Source organism: Sus scrofa, chromosome 6, assembly GCF_000003025.6.
Source record: "Sus scrofa isolate TJ Tabasco breed Duroc chromosome 6, Sscrofa11.1, whole genome shotgun sequence".
Classification (NCBI taxonomy): Eukaryota; Metazoa; Chordata; class Mammalia; order Artiodactyla; family Suidae; genus Sus; species Sus scrofa.
Genome location: NC_010448.4, coordinates 129395149 through 129413091, shown reverse-complemented (window position 1 = coordinate 129413091; position 17943 = coordinate 129395149). Strand labels below are relative to the sequence as shown.

The 17943-nt window shown below is 41.5% G+C and overlaps 1 protein-coding gene and 1 pseudogene across 3 annotated transcripts in view; both read left to right on the top strand.

Annotated features, from left to right (window-relative positions):
• Window positions 1-17408, top strand: part of SAMD13 (sterile alpha motif domain containing 13) — a 44379-nt gene extending 26971 nt beyond the window's left edge. For 2 of the 3 annotated variants that reach the window (XM_021096359.1, XM_021096360.1), the window contains exon 4: window positions 16252-17408. In XM_021096359.1, the coding sequence (XP_020952018.1) occupies window positions 16252-16395 (144 nt within the window). In that variant the 3' untranslated portion in view covers window positions 16396-17408. Of the gene's footprint in view, window positions 1-1216; window positions 3180-16251 lie in introns of those variants that run through there. The other variant, XM_021096358.1, reaches the window with a different exon arrangement.
• LOC110261203 lies at window positions 8092-12296 on the top strand (annotated as a pseudogene).

The window sequence follows — 17943 nt, the reverse complement described above, 5'->3', positions numbered from 1 at the left end:
AAAAGCACAAATACTCCTGAGGGCTCGTCCCTCATGGACTAATTTGCCCCCAAAGGACCCACCTCTTAATACCATTTCTAATACCCCTACGGCCCCTTGGTGGTTAGGTTTCAACATACAGATCTGGGGGAGAGAAACACTCAGAGCATAGCAATTACATTTAGATTAAGGATGAGAAAAGGAAAATGGCCCAGGGCAAGGAGAAGAATAGTTGCTTCTGGATCTGTGGGAGTGGGGAGTGACTGTGAAGGAGCATGAGGGAACTTTCTGAGTGATGGTAGTGTTTTGTGTCTTGATAACAGTTTGGGTTATGGGTATCCACACTGGTCACTGCATATGCACAGGTATACGCAAATGATCTGGATTTGTGTATTACATAGGAAATAAATTTGACTTCAAAAGGAAAAGAACTCTAAAAAACAAACCAATTAATGGTAGGCAAATTGAAGTGTTTACGGAAGAAGCATACTGATATATACAGCTTACTTTGAAATGCATCAAAAAGTATGAATTGAGAGATGGGTAGAGGGATGAGTAGATGGATAGACAGATGATAAAATAAGGAAGGAATAGAGTTTCTGCTGTGGTGCATTGGGTTAAGAATCCTACCAAAGCAGCTCTATCCGATGCAGAGGTGCAGGTTTGATTCCTGGCCCAGTGCAGCAGCTGTGCCTTAGATTCGATCCCTGGCTTGGGAACTTACATATGCTGCAGGTGCAGCCATAAATTTGGGGAAAAAAAAAAAAAAAAAAAAGGAAGGAAGGAAGATGTGAATTGTAGACTCTGGGTGGTGTGAATGTGGGTTTCACTCTAATATCCTTGCAATTTTATGTTTGAAAACTTTTGTAATAAAATTGTGAGGAGAAATAGCTGAGGTTGGAAAGTTGAAGGCTGATCAGGTGAAACATTTTATTTTGGCTTAATTATATAAGGTCCATTTGTGTCACTGCAGTTGAGTAACTCATTTCTAAAATTAAATTTAAATAATATTGTGAAATGTTAACCAAAAAAAAAAGGACTTAGCTAAAAGGTCTCTTGGCCAGATTCCCAGCTGCCCCAAAGCATTTTTCAGATTGAGCTTTTGCTTAGACTCCTGTGGGGCAGGTGTCCCAGATTGGGGATGGGGTGTCCTCTGGGCCTTCCAGATTCTGCACAGGACCTCTGAAATAGAACTGGCCAGCCTGAGCTTGGCTTAGGAGGAGGCCTTTCCTCCCAGGGATGGCATCACGTGAGCACCACCGACACTGGCAGGCAGAAGGAGCTGAAGCATCTTATTCAGACATCCTTCATTGGAGGAAAGGAGTGCCATCTTGCTTCTGCAACTCTGAAGCCTGAGATGAATTCCCAGGGGGCTGGAGATTTGCAAGCATGGTCTTAAAGCTTGAGTTCCTTCATTCTTATGGAAAGGTAATTGTGTGGGAAGAAGGCTGCCTTAAATTATTCTCCAGAAGTGCTTCAACTCTTTTTTTTGGACATTCTCATTGTCTTTCCTCTTGTCATTAAAGGAGGTAGAGGGCAAGGTGGGACCCACTGGCCTGGCTCAGGCTGATAAGACAAGCAGCTGCTGTGATCTCCATGAGGACTAAGGATCAGGACCCTCTCCTATGTTAACTTGCCTTTTCCATCACCATGCTTCACAGGCCTTCAGTGTTTCAGCTCCAACGATATTCCTGGCAATGAACCTCAAGCAGTCACCAGTCACTCACCAAGTCCACCTCAGGTGGGTGGACTGCAGGCCACCTGAAGCCCAAACACATGACCCTTTCAGGCACTTCTAGGTCACAGCAACTGAGAAATAGTAAGAATGGCTGCATCCTTAAATCTCCTTAGCGTAGGCTTTGCCCTGCCATTTGATGGAAACAGGGATGCGAACATCCCCTAAACCACCCCAGAAAGGGAAGCACAGCTGCCAAAGGTAGCACGTCTCAGTGGACGTGAGTGCTTAGTTTAATGGCTCTTATGGATGGAGTATTTGTGTCCCACCAAAAATTCATATTGAAGCCTTACTCCCAATGTGATAGTATTTGGAGGTGGGGCCTTTGGGAGATAGATTTAGATGAAGTCATGAGGCCGGAACCCTCATGATGGGATTAGTGCCCTGAATGGAGGGGACCAGAGAGCTTGCTGTTTCCCTCTGTGCCATATGAGAGTCCAGTAAGAGCGCAGCCATCAGTAAGATAGGAAGAGGGCCCTCATCGGTAGCCTGACTGCATTGGCTCTTTGGACTTTCAGCCTCCAGACTGTAAGGAATAAATTTCTGATGTTTAAGCCATCTAATCCATGGTGTCTGTGATAGCAGCCTCGATGACTGAACACTGACACAGACACTAGACATGTCCACTGACGTCCACTTTCAGGAGAGTGTCTGTCTCACAGACATTACTGGTACAGGTTCATAGTACATCACTAGATATTCTGTTTTTGTTGCAACCAGACTCCAAGATGGCTTTCTAGAAGCATTTTCCCATGGAAGATGTCAGGCCATTAAGCGAGATTTGTCCTAACTGCTGGAGTGGTGTCCTGTGTTCCTGTGGATCAACCTGGCGATCTTTGTGTAGCCTCCTTTTCTCTGTGAAGGCACTGACACAGAACAATTACCTCCATCAGTTTTTCTTCTGACAAACCTCTTTTGAGCCTCTGTGTGAGCTATAGGTACAGACCCAAAGAATTTTCATGAAGGAAGACCCAGGCCCCTGCACAGCTACCTCCCCACCCTTGCACCAACGACCCAGTGTCAATGATTTGTGTATTTGGGGCTGTATTACTGTTCCAGCCATTCCCCTTTCATGACCAAGGATGTCATTCTTCTGCATCCCACTGGCCTCATTAACATGAACTCCAGAGGACTCACTGGCCCCTAAGAGCAGAAGGCAGTGGGATCCCACCCTAGAGAAGTCAGTGATTATAGCATTGTCAGAATTCTCTCTCTCTCCCATGGACACAAGGGTGTGGTAGTTGTTTCCCCAGGTGTCTTCCCTCAGACAGACCCCTTCCTTAGGCTCTGGTGAAGGGCGTGAGTGAGATCATGACTCCTGGTTTCTTTCCTCCTGGTTGACTTGTGGTCATCAAATGACCTGCAGACTTTGCCTTTCTAGGACTCCAGTGTTTATGAAGTGAATGTTAAGAATCGAAATATTGCTGGAGTTCCCATCGTGGCTCAGTGGTTAATGAATCTGACTAGGAACCATGAGGTTGCGGGTTCAATCCCTGACCTTGCTCAGTGGGGTAAGGATCCGGTGTTGCTGTGAGCTTTGGTGTAGGTTGCAGACATGGCTTGGATCCCGCGTTGCTGTGGCTCTGGCATAGGCCAGCAGCTACTGCTCCGATTCGACCCCTAGCCTGGGAACCTCCATATGCTGAGGGAGCAGCCCAAGAAATGGCAAAAAAGACAAAAAAAAAAAAAAAAAAAAAAAAAAAGAATCAAAATATTGCCTAAGCTCCTGCTTTAGGAGTCAAGTGCTACCTTGTAACTGGCCCTCGGGAAGTATGCTTTCGATGCACAACACAGGGCAAAAAAAGCCCTTGAGATATTATGTATATAGATAGTTGTAATTGTGTATGTATATATAGTTGAATTTTTACAATTAGATGATAGAAAATTGGCACTTGCCCAGGGATTGTGGGTTGCCTGGTTTTCAAGGGTCAAAGGTGCCTCAGGAATTTTACTTTCCTGAGAGCTTTAGTTTTGAAAAAAGAATATTTTCACTAACCTCATCCAAAAGCCTCTCTTCCCTCACAGAACATTTAGGATATTCTGTTAAACTCTGAAGGCTATCTGTAAAGGCATCTGTATCGACAGTGATCTCACTTGCCAGCTAAGCTCATCACAGCCACTTCACCACTCAAACTGGACCCTAACTTCAGGTCACAAAGACAGTGTGCCTGTTGCAGGGCAGTCACTTTTTTTTCCGTCTTTACATACATGGCTCACACACACAGAATGTACATGAAGAAGATGGACGTGGAAAGCTGCCATTCAATCAATGTCACATAATTCATATTATTGTTCAGATTCCTCAAACTGACAAGTGAGGGACATCAGTGAATATGTTTCTAAAACAAGATGTATCACTGAGATCATTTTTTCCAGAGTATCATGACACAATAATATGCAACTCATGGTGATAAATTATTTTACTCCATTACCTCCTCACTTTCCCCAAACCACATGAAGAAGAACAATTTTATACTCTGAAATTAAGTAGTTTACTAGAAACTCCAAGTCTGGCATTTCTTTTCAGCTGGCTTATTGCTAATTTTTGATACATTTCTGAGGCTGCTGACTTCATAACTATAAATAGAATATTTTATTGCTGCAAATTGCCAAGTAACAACTAACTTCCTCAAATGGAGTAGTAAATTGGGGTGACCAAACAGAGCAACCCAGAGCCTGGATCCTAAATCACGGCCCAAGGGACTTTGACTGTGGTGATTCTAGATGGATACTTCTCATTAGACCCAGGACAAATCCAGGCTTGCAGAGGTGGGGACAGGTGGAAGGGGGAGTTAAGATTATGCAGTTCTATTAGCCATAAAAAAACAAATAAAATTATGCCATTTGCAGCAACATAGATAGACCTAGAAATTATCATACCAAGTGAAGTAAGTCAAATAGAGAAAGGCAGATATCATATGAGATCACTAATATGTGGAGTCTAATAAAAAATAATACAAAAGAACTTACGAAACAGAAACAGACTCAAAGTTTTGAAGCCAAATTTATGGTTACCAAAGGGGAAGCATGAAAGGGGAGAAGGATAAATTGGGGGGAGGGAACTGACACTACTATATATAGGATGGATGGGTAACAAGGACCTACTGTGTAGCACAGGGTAATCTACTCAATACTGTGTGATAACCTATATGGGAAAAGAATTCTGAAAAGCAATAGATATATGTATATGTATAACCCATTTACTTTGCTGTACACCTGAAACTAACACAACTTTGTGAGTCAACTATACTCCAATAAAATTTATTTTAAAAAGATTATACAATTCTAAAACACTTTCTTTGGAATAAAAGTACAAAATTATGAATACGAAATTACTCAGGCAAAATTTAAGCTTCATTAACTTCATGGTAAATCCAACTCTGAATCAGACCAGTTAAAATCCCAGTTAAATTTGGAAATAACTTGTATTACTTATTACAATACTATATATTATGATACTAAGTACTGAGAATAGTCAAGGTGCTTTGACACCTGATATTTCTCTTTTATTTATTTATTTATTTTTGTCTTTTTGCTTTTTCTAGGGCCACTCCTATGGCATATGGAAGTTCCCAGGCTAGGGGTCTAATCAGAGCTGTAGCCACCGGCCTACGCCACAGCCACAGCAACTCGGGATCCAAGCCATGTCTGTGACCTACACCACAGTTCATGGCAACGCCGGATCCTTAACCCACTGAGCAAGGGCAGGGATCAAACCCACAACCTCTCCTAGTCAGATTCGTTAACCACTGCACCACAGTGGGAACTCCCAACACCTGATATTTCTTAACAATTGAAGGCTTCTAAAATGGTCAGAATATTTTGTGGTATAACTAACAAGGGAAGTAGCATCCTAGACTCTACTGATGTGTTCTTTCAGCCCAGTTTAGAGAAGAGGCAAAAAGCAAATGGGTTCATTTTAGATTCTACATATAAGTGATATCATATGGTATCTGTCTTTCTCTTTCTGACTTACTCCACTTAATATGAGAATCTCTATTTGCATCCGTGTTGCTGCAAGTGGCATTATTTTACTCTTTTTCGTGGCTGATTAATATTCCATGGTGTATATGTACACATCTTAATCCATTGATCCGTCAATAGACATTTAGGTTGTTTCCATGTCGTGGCTATTGTGAATAGTGCTGCTATGAACATACAGGTACATGTATCTTTTTGAATTGCTGTTTCGTCCAGATATATGCCCAGGCGTGGGATTGCTGAATCATATGGTAGTTCTATAATTAGTTTTCTGAGGAACCTCCACACTGTTTTCCCGAACATGATGGAAGATAATATGAGAAAGAGTGTGTGTGTGTGTGTGTGTGTGTGTGTGTGTGTGTGTATAAAACTGGGTCACTTTTCTATACAGCAGAAATTGACAGAACATTGTAAATCAACTATAGTTTAAAATAAAAAAACAAGGCTAATGGGTAATGCTAACAATAAGAAAATAGCCAAGAGAATGGAAAGCAAAACTGATAAGAACCTTTTGAATTTTTTCGATAGAAATAGATTTCTATAAACCCAAGCCCCAAATGTTTGTTCAGATCATTCATTTGAAATGACAAGTTAAAGACATTATCAGATTGCCAGGCACATGGTGCTTCTTTGGTTTATTCACTTGTTCAATTGTTTCCATAGCTTTTTCTAACACTTATGTTAATAAATATGACTATTAAAGTAAAATAGTGGTCATTAGTTTAAGTATTACTTTACTATAATAAAGCTACCTGAAACCACTGTAGGTATGAGAGCCATTTGAAGGAAGCATAGAAGATTCTGAGCAGAAGAAGGATTAGATACAAAAGCATAAGGACATGAAAAAACATGATTTATCCTGAGGATTCCCATGACCTTGGAGTAGGAGGTATAGAGCATGGAACAGCTAAGGAGAAAGCCAAAAGGTACAGAAGAGTCCAGATAATAGTCTGTCCACCTGACAGGCCCTGGGAAACCACTGAAGGATGTTTTGTGGGGAGTGCCCTGATGAGATTTGTGTTTTTGAAAGATCGTTCTGGCAGCAATGCGGAGAGTGGCTTTGAAGACCAGGAGACAGAGGGCAGGAGACCTAATGTAATCATTCCACTAGGAATGGAAAGGAAGAGATGCATTAGCAAGTCTGGGGAAGATGGTCCAGAGAACTCAGTAGATCATTGGCAATGAAGAGTGAAGATCTGTCCTGCCTTAGTCCCCAGACTGAGCTCACTGCTCAGGGTGGGAGAGGGGGGCAGCTTGGGTGATGACTGTCATGATTCTAGATCCGTTGGTTGCAGAATAGTGCTACTAACTGGGATGTTTGTGAGAAGTCAGCTTTGTAAGGAAAGTAATGAGGGAGTTCCTGTTGTGACTCAGCGGTAATGAACCCAACTATTATCCATGAGAATGTGGGTTTGATCTCCGGCCTCACTCAGTGGGTTAAAGATGCAGCATTGCTGTGAGCTGTGGTGTAGGTCACAGATGTGGCTCAGATCTGGTGTTGCTCTCGCTGTGGTTTAGGCTGACAGCTACAGCTCTGATTTGACCCTTAGCCTGGGAACCTCTCTCTATATGCTGCACCTGCAGCCATAAAAAGACAAAAAAAGAGTGGGGATATAATGAGCACAGTTTGGGGCACAGTCAATTTGAGGGCCTATACGACATCTAAGTGGCTATATCTAGCAGACAGCTCAGGGAAGAGTAAGGCGAAGCAACAAAGATATGGGAGCCCTCAGCAGTCATAGGAAGGGGTGAGGATGAGACAAAACATTTAAAAAGGGAAAGAAGAAAATCCAAGGACAGCACCCTTGAAGGCACCACCGTTTTAATTATTGGAAGAAGAAAGGCAACTGGCAAAAGCATTTGAGAAAGAACGCTCAGAGAATTGGGGAGAGAACCAGTCAAAGGTTGTCCAGAGACCAATGAGGGGAAGAGACTAACAAAAAGTAAAAGGATCAGTAAGGTAAACCTCAAAAAGGTGAAGCCCAGTGGGGTCTGCAGATGAAAGTAGAGGAGCATGAGTAACAGTGTGGGGAGTGGAGGACCCTCTCCTTCAAGCTGGAGACTGACTTGGAGGCAAGTAGAGGGAGAACCAGCAGCTGGAGGGTCATGTAAGTGTGAGGGCTCCTTCCTAAGAAAGGAAATGCTCAAACTTGTTTACATGCAGGAAAAGTAGCCAAAAGAATTGGGCAGGAGTTCCTGTTGTGTCTCTGCAGGTTACGAACCTGACTAGTATCCATGAGGTTGTGGGTTCGATCCCTTGCCTCACTCAGTAGGTTAAGGATCCAGCATTGCCATGAGCTGTGGTGCAGGTCACAGACATGGCTTGGATCCCTTGTTGCTGTGGCTGCGGTGTAGGCTGGCAGCTGCAGCTCTGATTTGACCCCTAGCCTGGGAACTTCCATATGCCACAGGTGTGGTCCTAAAAAGCAAAAAAAACAAAAAAAAAAAACAAAAAAAAAACGAATTGGACAGATAAAAATTGAATGAAATGGAGGACAATTCAATGAAGCAGACTCCCTGAGGATAAGGGAAGGGATGAGATCAAAAGAGTGTGGAGGAGTAAGGAAATGGAGAAATTTGAACCCTCATGCATTGCTGATGGGAATATAAAATGATGCAGCTTCTACAGAAAACAGTTTGGCAGTTCTTCAAAAAGTCAATCATTAAATTATCATATGACTGAGCAGTTGCACATAAAAGAATTGAAAAGAGGGACTCAGACAGATATTTGTATACAAATGGCCATTGCAGCATTATTCACAGTAACCAAAAGGTGGAAACAACCCAAGTGTCCATGAACAGATGAATGGATAAACACATCATGGTACAAACATACAATGGAATGTTATTCAGCCGTAAGAAGGAATGAAGTTCGGTGGATGAACCTTGAGAACATTATGCTCAGTGAAATAAGCCAGTCAAATATTGTGTGATTCTACAAAGCACAGTAGATGTTATCAAGGGCTAGTGGGGAGGAATGAATTATCACTTAATGGGGTTTCTGTTTGGGGATGGAAGTGTTTAAAAATAGTGGCAGTGATTGTACAACATTGTGAATATAATTAATACCCCTGAATTGTACACTTAAAAATAATTAAAATGGCCTATTTCATGTTATACATATTTTACTGCAATAAAATGTGATGTTGGGTAATATACATGAAGATTCAACATGATCAATGAAATATTCAACTATTTTATTAAAAAAAAAAAAGAATGTGAAAGGATTGATTCTGAGAAGGCAGGGCTACCTTCCTCTGATGCTCCTGAGCTCTGGGAGTGAGGGCAGGATGTGTGCAGGTACAGAGATCACCTCTGTCCTCTGGGACATTCGGGGAGTTTGTGACAGTTTCTATTTCCTTTGCCAACCAAGAAGCAAGCTCCTCTGCCTGGAGTGGACAGGATGGATAGAGGTTTAATAAGGAACTAGGGGACAGCAGTGAGGCTTAAGAATGACCACCAATGAGAATGGGAGAGGGAGCTGACCAAGGATAGGTAAAAGAACTCTTGAGGTATTCTATTCCCCCGGCTGAGATTGGTGCACTGCACACGTTTAGTGTTCATGGTCCATGGTTTCTTGATTTTTTTTCCCCCTCTGCACCAGATAGAGGAGTCAGAACTTGGATTGCTAGACTGTTCGCAGATGGAGCATTTGTGGCATGGGCACAATGGAAGGCTAAGAGCTTGAGAGGAGGATTCAAAAGGGCATGTGAAAGAATGGTTTCCAGGGCCAACCAGGGGATACAGACTTGGCACAAAAGAGGAGTCTGTGGGGGACTCATTACCCTGGAGAAAGATGAGCCAAAATGAAAAAGTGGGTATAATGGGCAGGAGGGCGAGAAAGAGACTACAACTGGGCTTTCAGTGTTGCAGAGGTGGGACTCTTCTGGTTGATGGCATTATAGGAGTAAGTTCCAAAATTGAAGATAAAATTGTGGGAATGATTGGTGTATTACTGTAGACATCTGCTATCTACTGCTGTCACAGGCAGATGAAAATAGGTATAATGGCTTAAGTATAGTAGAAGTTTCTTTCTCATATGAATAGTCCAAGATGGTGGGTGGGAATGTTCTGCTCCAGTGCAATTCAGGGTCTCAGGCTGATGAGCTCTGTCATCTTCCACTAGAAGCTGTCTAGATCATTGGGCACTGATTATATCCAGTTGGTGTAAGGATAAAGAGCAAGGAGGAGTGCATGAGGGTGGTTTTATGGGCCAGGCTGGAAAGAGGTGCACGTCATCCCTTCACAGATCATTGGCCAGAATGTGGTCACATGGCCATACTGAACTGCAAGGAAGTCTGGAAGATATGTAGTTATGTGTCCTAGAAAAAGAGCAGCTCTTGCTGCAGTTGAACTTTAAAGCCATTCTTTCAACCATTGGCTGTTGCAATACTGCTATTTAGTTTTGTTTTTAAGACCAGAGATAAATTTCAAAAAGGCTAATTTAAAAGAGCAACTGAAGTGATGACGCCTGATCTGACCAAGGATGGGAAGCCTTCACACCTAACTCTGTTCCTTAAATCTCTTCTTTCTTATCAAGGCAGAAATCTCTGTAAACCAGTTTCCTCATTTGATAATGTGAGTCTCATTCTTTTTCCCTCATCAGAAATGTGTACATGATTTTTTTTTTTTTTTTTTTTTTTGGAATAGAGCCCCTTTATCACCTACTTTGTGCCAGTAGCAAATATCCACAGGGAGACACTCATTACATTACTGAAGGCATTAGGCCTCATAAGCAGCCAAAATGAATTTTGTGTCTGACTTAAATGCAAGACCCATGTTGCTTCTGACTCTTATTTTAACAAATGAAATAAAGACTTCTTTTTGAGTAAATGCAAATAGTTCCTGTCTGTAAACAAGATATTCAGTGTTTTTTTTTAAACTAGGTGAAATAGCTCTAATATGTATATTATTTATCCCAAATTTTCCACCAATAGGAATGCAAGGCATGCACAGCATCAGCTGATAGTTATTGGCTGATCATATTGAGGTCATAGTCACTCTGTCCACACTGAGCTGCAGAGGGCACAGAGAGGGTGGGGTATTATAGAGGATACCAATCCCAAAGAGAAATTCCTCCCCCAGAGGAGACCTTGTCCTGAGAACCACGTGATAAGATTCAAAAGCTCTTGATGTAGACTCAGCTGGTTCACCATCTTCCTTTCCAAAGTTATATGAAAATTCTTCAGAAAATAAACTCTGTGTCTTGGTGCACAAAAGTCCTCTAAAGAAACATGGCGAATTACTATAAAGTACTAGGGGTTCCTCAAAATGCTTCCTCCTCTGATATTAAGAAGGCTTACCACAAGTTAGCTCTTCAGGTACATTCAGACAAGAACCCAGGAGACCAGGAAGCAGCTGAGGAGAAGTTCAAACAAATGGCAGTGGCTTATGCAGTCTTGTCTGATGCCAAGAAACGCAACAACTATGACAAGTCAAGAAGGAACTTCATCAGAAGGGAAAACAGAAGAGACAGCAGGGACAAGGACAATTTAAAGGAAGAAGTTGAAGATAAGGACCTTTTCTCGGGAGATAGTTTTTCCACTGGCAGTGTGGATAGGGCCAAGCGATTCCACTCCTCCTTCTTTGAGGTGACTCCCATATTGGACACAGGATTTTCCACTTTTGTATCCCTAGGGTCTGGACCAAATTCCCCTTCCTCTGTGGCATTTGTTCCTTTTGTAAGCAGTGGGATGGGAAACTTCAAATTGGTCACCACTTGTAGCCAGATAATGAATGGCAAGAGAGTTGTTGTAAAGAAAGTTCTAGAAAATGTGAGTTGGAAGACTGATGTAGGAAACTAATGCCGGTGTCACCAGATCCCTTCATGCCACTAGTGAGGAGTTGCCAATGTATTCTGTCATAGGGAGACTTTGCTGTGAGGCTGATGAGTCCGATACTTATCAAAGACAGAGTTGGAATCTGAGAATGTGTTGAATTGGAATGGACAGGAATCGGCTTAGTCTAGCCTTTCATTCACAGAAGTAAATCATGGACCAGATGCTACACAAAGAACTAGGAAGCAGCAGGGTCTGGCCTCCGGCCCAAGTCTAAATTGAGCTCTCTTTCCGCCTGCACACTAGCTTCTGAGACAGCAACCACCAGAGATATGGCCTTCTGAGATATTTGCAGGACCCTACCGTCATAAATCCCACTGACTTCTTTTGTCTGCCTTTCCTTGCTGTTATGCATTGCTTCTTTCCTGATGGCCCTCTTGTTCTCTTCCTGACCTTTCTCTTTGCTGTTTCTCTTCCCACCTCATTTTCTGTCTCCCCATACACTTCCAGTGAACCATATCACAATTAGGCTTTGTTGAAAGAGTCACCTACATGTAGATGAATGTTGTCAGAGAAAGAGTGAAAAGTAAACGGGATAAGATTTTTTAAATATGCTCTTTACAATAGGATTTGAGGGCTCAATAGAAGTCAGGAAATCTACTTTACATATGTTATCCCAGAAATCTTTTCAGCAGTGAAATATAGTAGCTACATTTACCCCCATCCTATAGATAAGGAAATGAAGCTTAGAGAGATTAAGTAACTTGCCCCAGGCCCCACCTAAGAATCAATAAAACAATGTCCTACTCTAAAAAAAAAAAAAAGTGCTTATCTACTGAGCTGTAATATCTATGGGTTCTACTCATTTATTTTTAGATCTAGGGTCTTGCCCTCGATGGAAATTTATACTAGTCATCTCTAAACCTTACTTCCATGCATGAGTACTTGCTGGAACGTAAATATGCAAGCATTTTGAGTATTACTACCCAACAGGCACTGGTTATTCCAACGCAAAGATAGAAGCAATGTAAAAAGTTTCGCTGAAACTAACAAATGATTGTCGTTTAACATAGAAATGTCAACAGAACCCCAAGATGTGAATTATATTTTTGTTTTGGATTTTGGATTGTTAATGCAAAATCATGGGATTCTTTATTGTTGTTGTTTGTTTAACTAGAACTGGTCACAGTCTAATGGCTTGATTTATGCTAATAAACAGACCAGGCTCCAGAGGAGTGGCTTCCTGTGGAAAGTTACTGATGGAATCTGCGTTAGAACCTTTGTCTTCCAACTTCCAGACTCATGCTCATTCTAGTATGCCATGCTGACTGGCAAAATTTGGATTTCATTTGCATTGCAGTTTTTTATAGAAGCTATGTAACAAATGATTAGCTTTCTTAATCAAGGAACTTTCCCGTGTTTGTGATTTTTAGAAGACACAGTTTTATGTAGTCTTTGAACTTGTTTGATCTCAGTGAATTTTCTGAACTTGAATAGGAATATGTCTGTATCCCTCTGGCAAAAGGTAGCTTTCAGGCAGGGAGCATACTTCCAGAAAGGAAGCAGAGGATGGACTTGGAATCAGAATGCATCCCATTTCTTTCAAAGCCTATACATTTTCACCTGGTAGTCATTGAGCACCTCCTACATGTCAGGCACCTTGCTTGGTGCCTTACATGAATGAGTCATTTCTAACCTCCAGAATTCTTCAGGGGTTTATTTCTATTTTACAAGCATAGAAACTGAGGCTCAAGGAGGTTAAGTAAGGGCTACACAGTAAGTTGTGGACACAAGGTTCAGGCTGCAGTTTGTTCCACCTGGAAGCTCTCATTTCCATCAGGCCCTCTCCACTCCCCATCACCTGAGCTGCTATGATCATGGTTTAAGAGGAAAGTTTCTGTTGTAGTTATAAATTATATTCACTTCAATTTTTTTTTTTTTTTTTTTTTTTTTCCTTTTTAGGGTTGCACTTATAGCATACGGAAGTTCCCAGGCTAGGGGTCGAATTGGAACTACAGCTGCCGGCCTACACCACAGCCACAACAACATGGGATCCAAGCCGTGTCTGCGACCTATACCACAACTCATGGCAACACTGGATCTTTAACCCACTGAGCGAGGCCAGGGATCGAACCTGCATCCTCATGGACCTTAGTTGGGTTCATTAACTGCTGAGCCACAAAGGGAACTCCCCACTTCAAAAAAGTTTTTAAATGAGAATTTCCAGATGGAGCTTTCTTGCACCAACCCCAGTCTGAGGTGAACAGCAGCATGGCTATCAAACAAAGGAAAATCAAATTGGAGCATGAGGCATGATTTTCCATTTTGTCTTAAAATCCAAATTTTAGCATTTTTCACAGACATACTTGCCTTTTGACAGAAATGCTGAGTTATGGAAGGACTCTTTGCCAACAAATATATTTTTAAAAAATTCATTTTCAGTTTGTTGAGGAAGTTTGCTTATTATATAGAAATAAAGTCAGTGTCATTTCTTCCTGGTGCCGATGTAAAATATGTAGTTAGTTAAATATGAGCAGACAATAGCAAAGGAAAGATGGAGAGCAGGAAGGGCCTTGTTGGGTTTTGAAGCATCTCAAGTGAGTCACTACTCATCTCAGTGTGTACAATAGAGCATGAGCTTTGAAGTAACCTGTGACTCAGATTTCTGTGACCTCACAATGCTTTCAGAGCCGCTGCTATGGTTTCCAGGTATCAGAGCTTCTCTGCCAGCTCTCATATGTGCAGCTTCTACTGATAAATTCTCCTTGGGATTACCAGCTGCCTAAGTAGAAAAAAAATCCTTTAGCATTGGAACATCAATTCCTATGTTCTTAAATAATTATCTACACTCACCCAGTCAACCAACTGCATTTTTATGTGCTCTGGTTTTGAAAAGTTGTCTTGCACAAGTGAAGGTGAGACATTTTGTTTTCTGGTATTCAACAACATAAAGGTTCCAAAACACCATAAACCAGTTAGAAGTCATTCCTTGTTCTTCTACTTTTGTTCATGGTAGATGGTTGACGAGTGAAACGAAGGCTGTGGTCTGTCGAGAAATACTGACCCCTGACTGTATAACTCAGCCCACTTCAAGAGGGGTACCTCATGTGATCCTGTCAGAGCCCAGGTCCCATATTATCAGTCGAGAAGACAGAGGAGGAGGAGACTTGCCTAAGGTCACAAAGTGGCTATATCTTCAGCCCCCTAGCCCAGCACTATTTCTCTCATACACTCAGACCTTCAAAACACATTGTCCTCACAGCCTGGCCAAATCCACAAGAGTTTGGAGGAATGGCCCTCTTGGGGATAGTGCAGCAAACAGGCACAGGTTTATATAGTTGACACACGTCTCCTAATCTACCTGTCGGGGGAGGCGGGTACTGGCATATTTGGGTAATTTGGGTAAAATCACGAATGGGTGTGTTTATTGAGCATGCACCACTGGTCCATCACTTGAACTCTGGTCTTCTAAGAACCAGCTCAGTTTCTCCATACAATAAACAATAACAAAAAGAAGGGGGCATTCAGCATTCTTCTCACTGCTTCCTTTCCAAAGGTTTCAAACTACTTTCTATGTTTGGGGCCCTCATGTCTTTCATGAGAAACCCATTTCTGTTTCACCCCAAAGCTTTGATGTCTCCAGGGCAGCTGGCTGTGGACCTGAGCAGAGTGGGGAGTGGACTCTGAAGAGGACAGGGGAGGGAATCTCTGGTGGGTGGAGCTCTCCCCTCGCTACCTTATATGGAATCTTGAGGATCCATTGAGAGGAAGTGTTGTAGCATGAGAGTTGATGTCCAGGTTGAGGCAGGATGGTTCTCCTTTTAAAGGTCAGAAATTCACAAAGAGTGAGTCAATTTCCCAATGCCCATCCTTATGATGGAAAATGTTCCAGAAAACCTGAAACTCTGGTCTCCATCAGTCCATGTAGACAACACTTCTAAGTGTCAAGAGAAACAAACTAGTTATGAAATATATCGGCTTTTGGGTGTAGGCATAAAGGAGTTCAAATTCTGTGCTGCTCCTTCCTAACTTCTTGGGCAGACTACCTTATTGCTTTGATCCTTGGTTTGCCTATAAAATTAAGATCATCATCCCTGCCTGTCCTAACTTACGGATTTGTGCTTGGAATTAAATAAAAATTCCACAGAAACTTCAATATACCTTATAAATGGAAAGTGTCGTTATTCCTTTCAGAATCAGCATCTTCAATCCTTCAGGGTGCATACTCCAAGCTTGCTGTCAGGATTTTTTGTTTGTTTGTTTGTTTGTTTGTTTGTTTTAGGGCCGCACCCGCAGCATATGGAAGTTCCCAGGCTAGGGGTCAAATCAGAGCTGCAGCTGCCAGCCTATTCCATAGCCACAGCAACGCCAGATCCGAACCACATCTTTGACCTACACCCACAGCTCATGGCAACACCAGATCCTTAACCCACTGAGCAAGGCCAGGGAAAGAACCCTCATCCTCATGGATACTAGTTGGGTTCTTAACCCACTGAGCCACAATAGGAGCTCCCCCATCAGTGTTTTAAGGTGTGACATTTGTGATGTGCTCCTAAAAAAAAAGACCAGTTATAGATTGTATTTAACCTTGAAATAGAGGATGGAAGATAAAAATAGAAGTTTCCATTTTTTTTTTTTTTTTCCCATTTTGGCTCTAGTAAGAATAGTAATGTTTTTTAGCCTGGAGACAATCAATATGACTTTTACCTTTGTTTTTTTTTTCATTCATTATACTTGAGCTTTTGGACTTACATGTTGGCTTTTATGCTTCCATTATAGGAAATTGATGGAAAATCCCTGCTATTGATGACAAGAAATGATGTGCTGACAGGACTTCAGTTAAAATTGGGGCCTGCTCTGAAAATCTACGAGTATCACGTAAAACCTCTGCAGACAAAGCATTTAAAGAACAACTCTTCATAGTACAGTCCAGTTGAGGTCTTGAACCTCAAAAAATACATAATAACATAATTTAGTTTCATGTGATGAAACTTTGTAAACAGAATACATACATGTGTATATGTAAAGAATTTCAATCAAATGAAACGTTATCCTATTGGATAGACTAGGCAATCCATCGGCTGACCTGAACTCAGCCAGGAGGAGCAAGTACAACATGTGGACAGGATGGTTTACCTGGTAGAGTTTGTCAAATAGAATAATCTTTGATGAGATTAGAGACCCCTCCCCACAAAGAGGATTTTCTTCATAGATTGCTTTCCCAAATTCCTGAAAAAAAAAAAAAAAAAAAAAAAGAGAACCAAAAGGAATGAGCATCTTTCAGTTACAGATGAGGGAAGATGAAGAATACTTGGGGAGGGGGACAAAAGAGAGAGAGGTTGTGCCGCCCTTGAATTCCTCTGCTCCTTCGAGCTTGTGTTATTTGGATGGAATTGCTGACACCCTTTTTTATAGAGGGTCCTCCACTTGACCTTATTAAGGTTTCACTGGGATATGCTGCGATGTTTGAAATGGACATGCATCATGGCCCCTTCATGAGCAGAACTGTAGCTCTGCAAAGAGAAGCTCTGTTGTGTATTGGGGCATATCCATCCACGTTCAGCTAGCTTTCACGGGGGTAACGGTATTTTCTGCTTTGAAATTGGTTCTTTGTTTCTGAAGAAAGCATTTTTTTCACTTTATAGTTTGTATTTATAATAATTTGTTTCTGAAGAACTTTGCCAAGAGTTATAGATCAAAAAGCATTGTTACTAGTACAGAATATTTTTATATATATTTCTTCATGATGGTGTAATATTTTTTTAATTGCTCCAATGCTTTGTTTGATTTGAGTACTTGTTTTTAAGAACTTGAAAAAGTGGGCTTGCTACATCTCTGTTCAAAGAGACATTTGTTCAATCTCTGTGTGTCAATGCCTCGGTGAATTGGTTCTCTGTGGTCACAATAAAGCATTGCTTCAGTTTATTCCCACTGTAGTTTTGAGCTTTTCAATTGGTTGCCTCTTGGCTCGGGATTAAGGATTAAGGTCACTCCTTGAAATCATGGAGATAAAACTTAAGCCTTCTTTAAAAAAGTAAACTTTAGATATAGACAACCTGTAGATCTATCTGTAGCTTTATCTTCTTTATAAACTGAAGTGTCCTAGTAGACCTTATTCCTTACCCCATCCAACAATCAATTTTAGGTGTCTTTTTAGCTGAAGAGTTGGTTTTTTGTTTGTTTGTTTGTTTGTTTGTTTTGCTGTAGACCAGTTGGGACAAGGGTGTCATGATTATTTTATTTTATTGAAATTCTGATGAAGGCTTTGGACCTTCCCTTCAGACGAAAGCTCACATTCCCACATACAAAACTTTGCAGAGTTGATGGACTCCCTAAAGTTCCCTTTTTCCCCTCACGTTGAGTCCTTATTTTAGAGTGTTGTAAAACTCCCTCTAAAATATTGGAGATATTGTCTTTAAAGAGCAGAGAGTCTAAAGATGAGAGTGGAAAAAAACATAGGAAATGGTATAG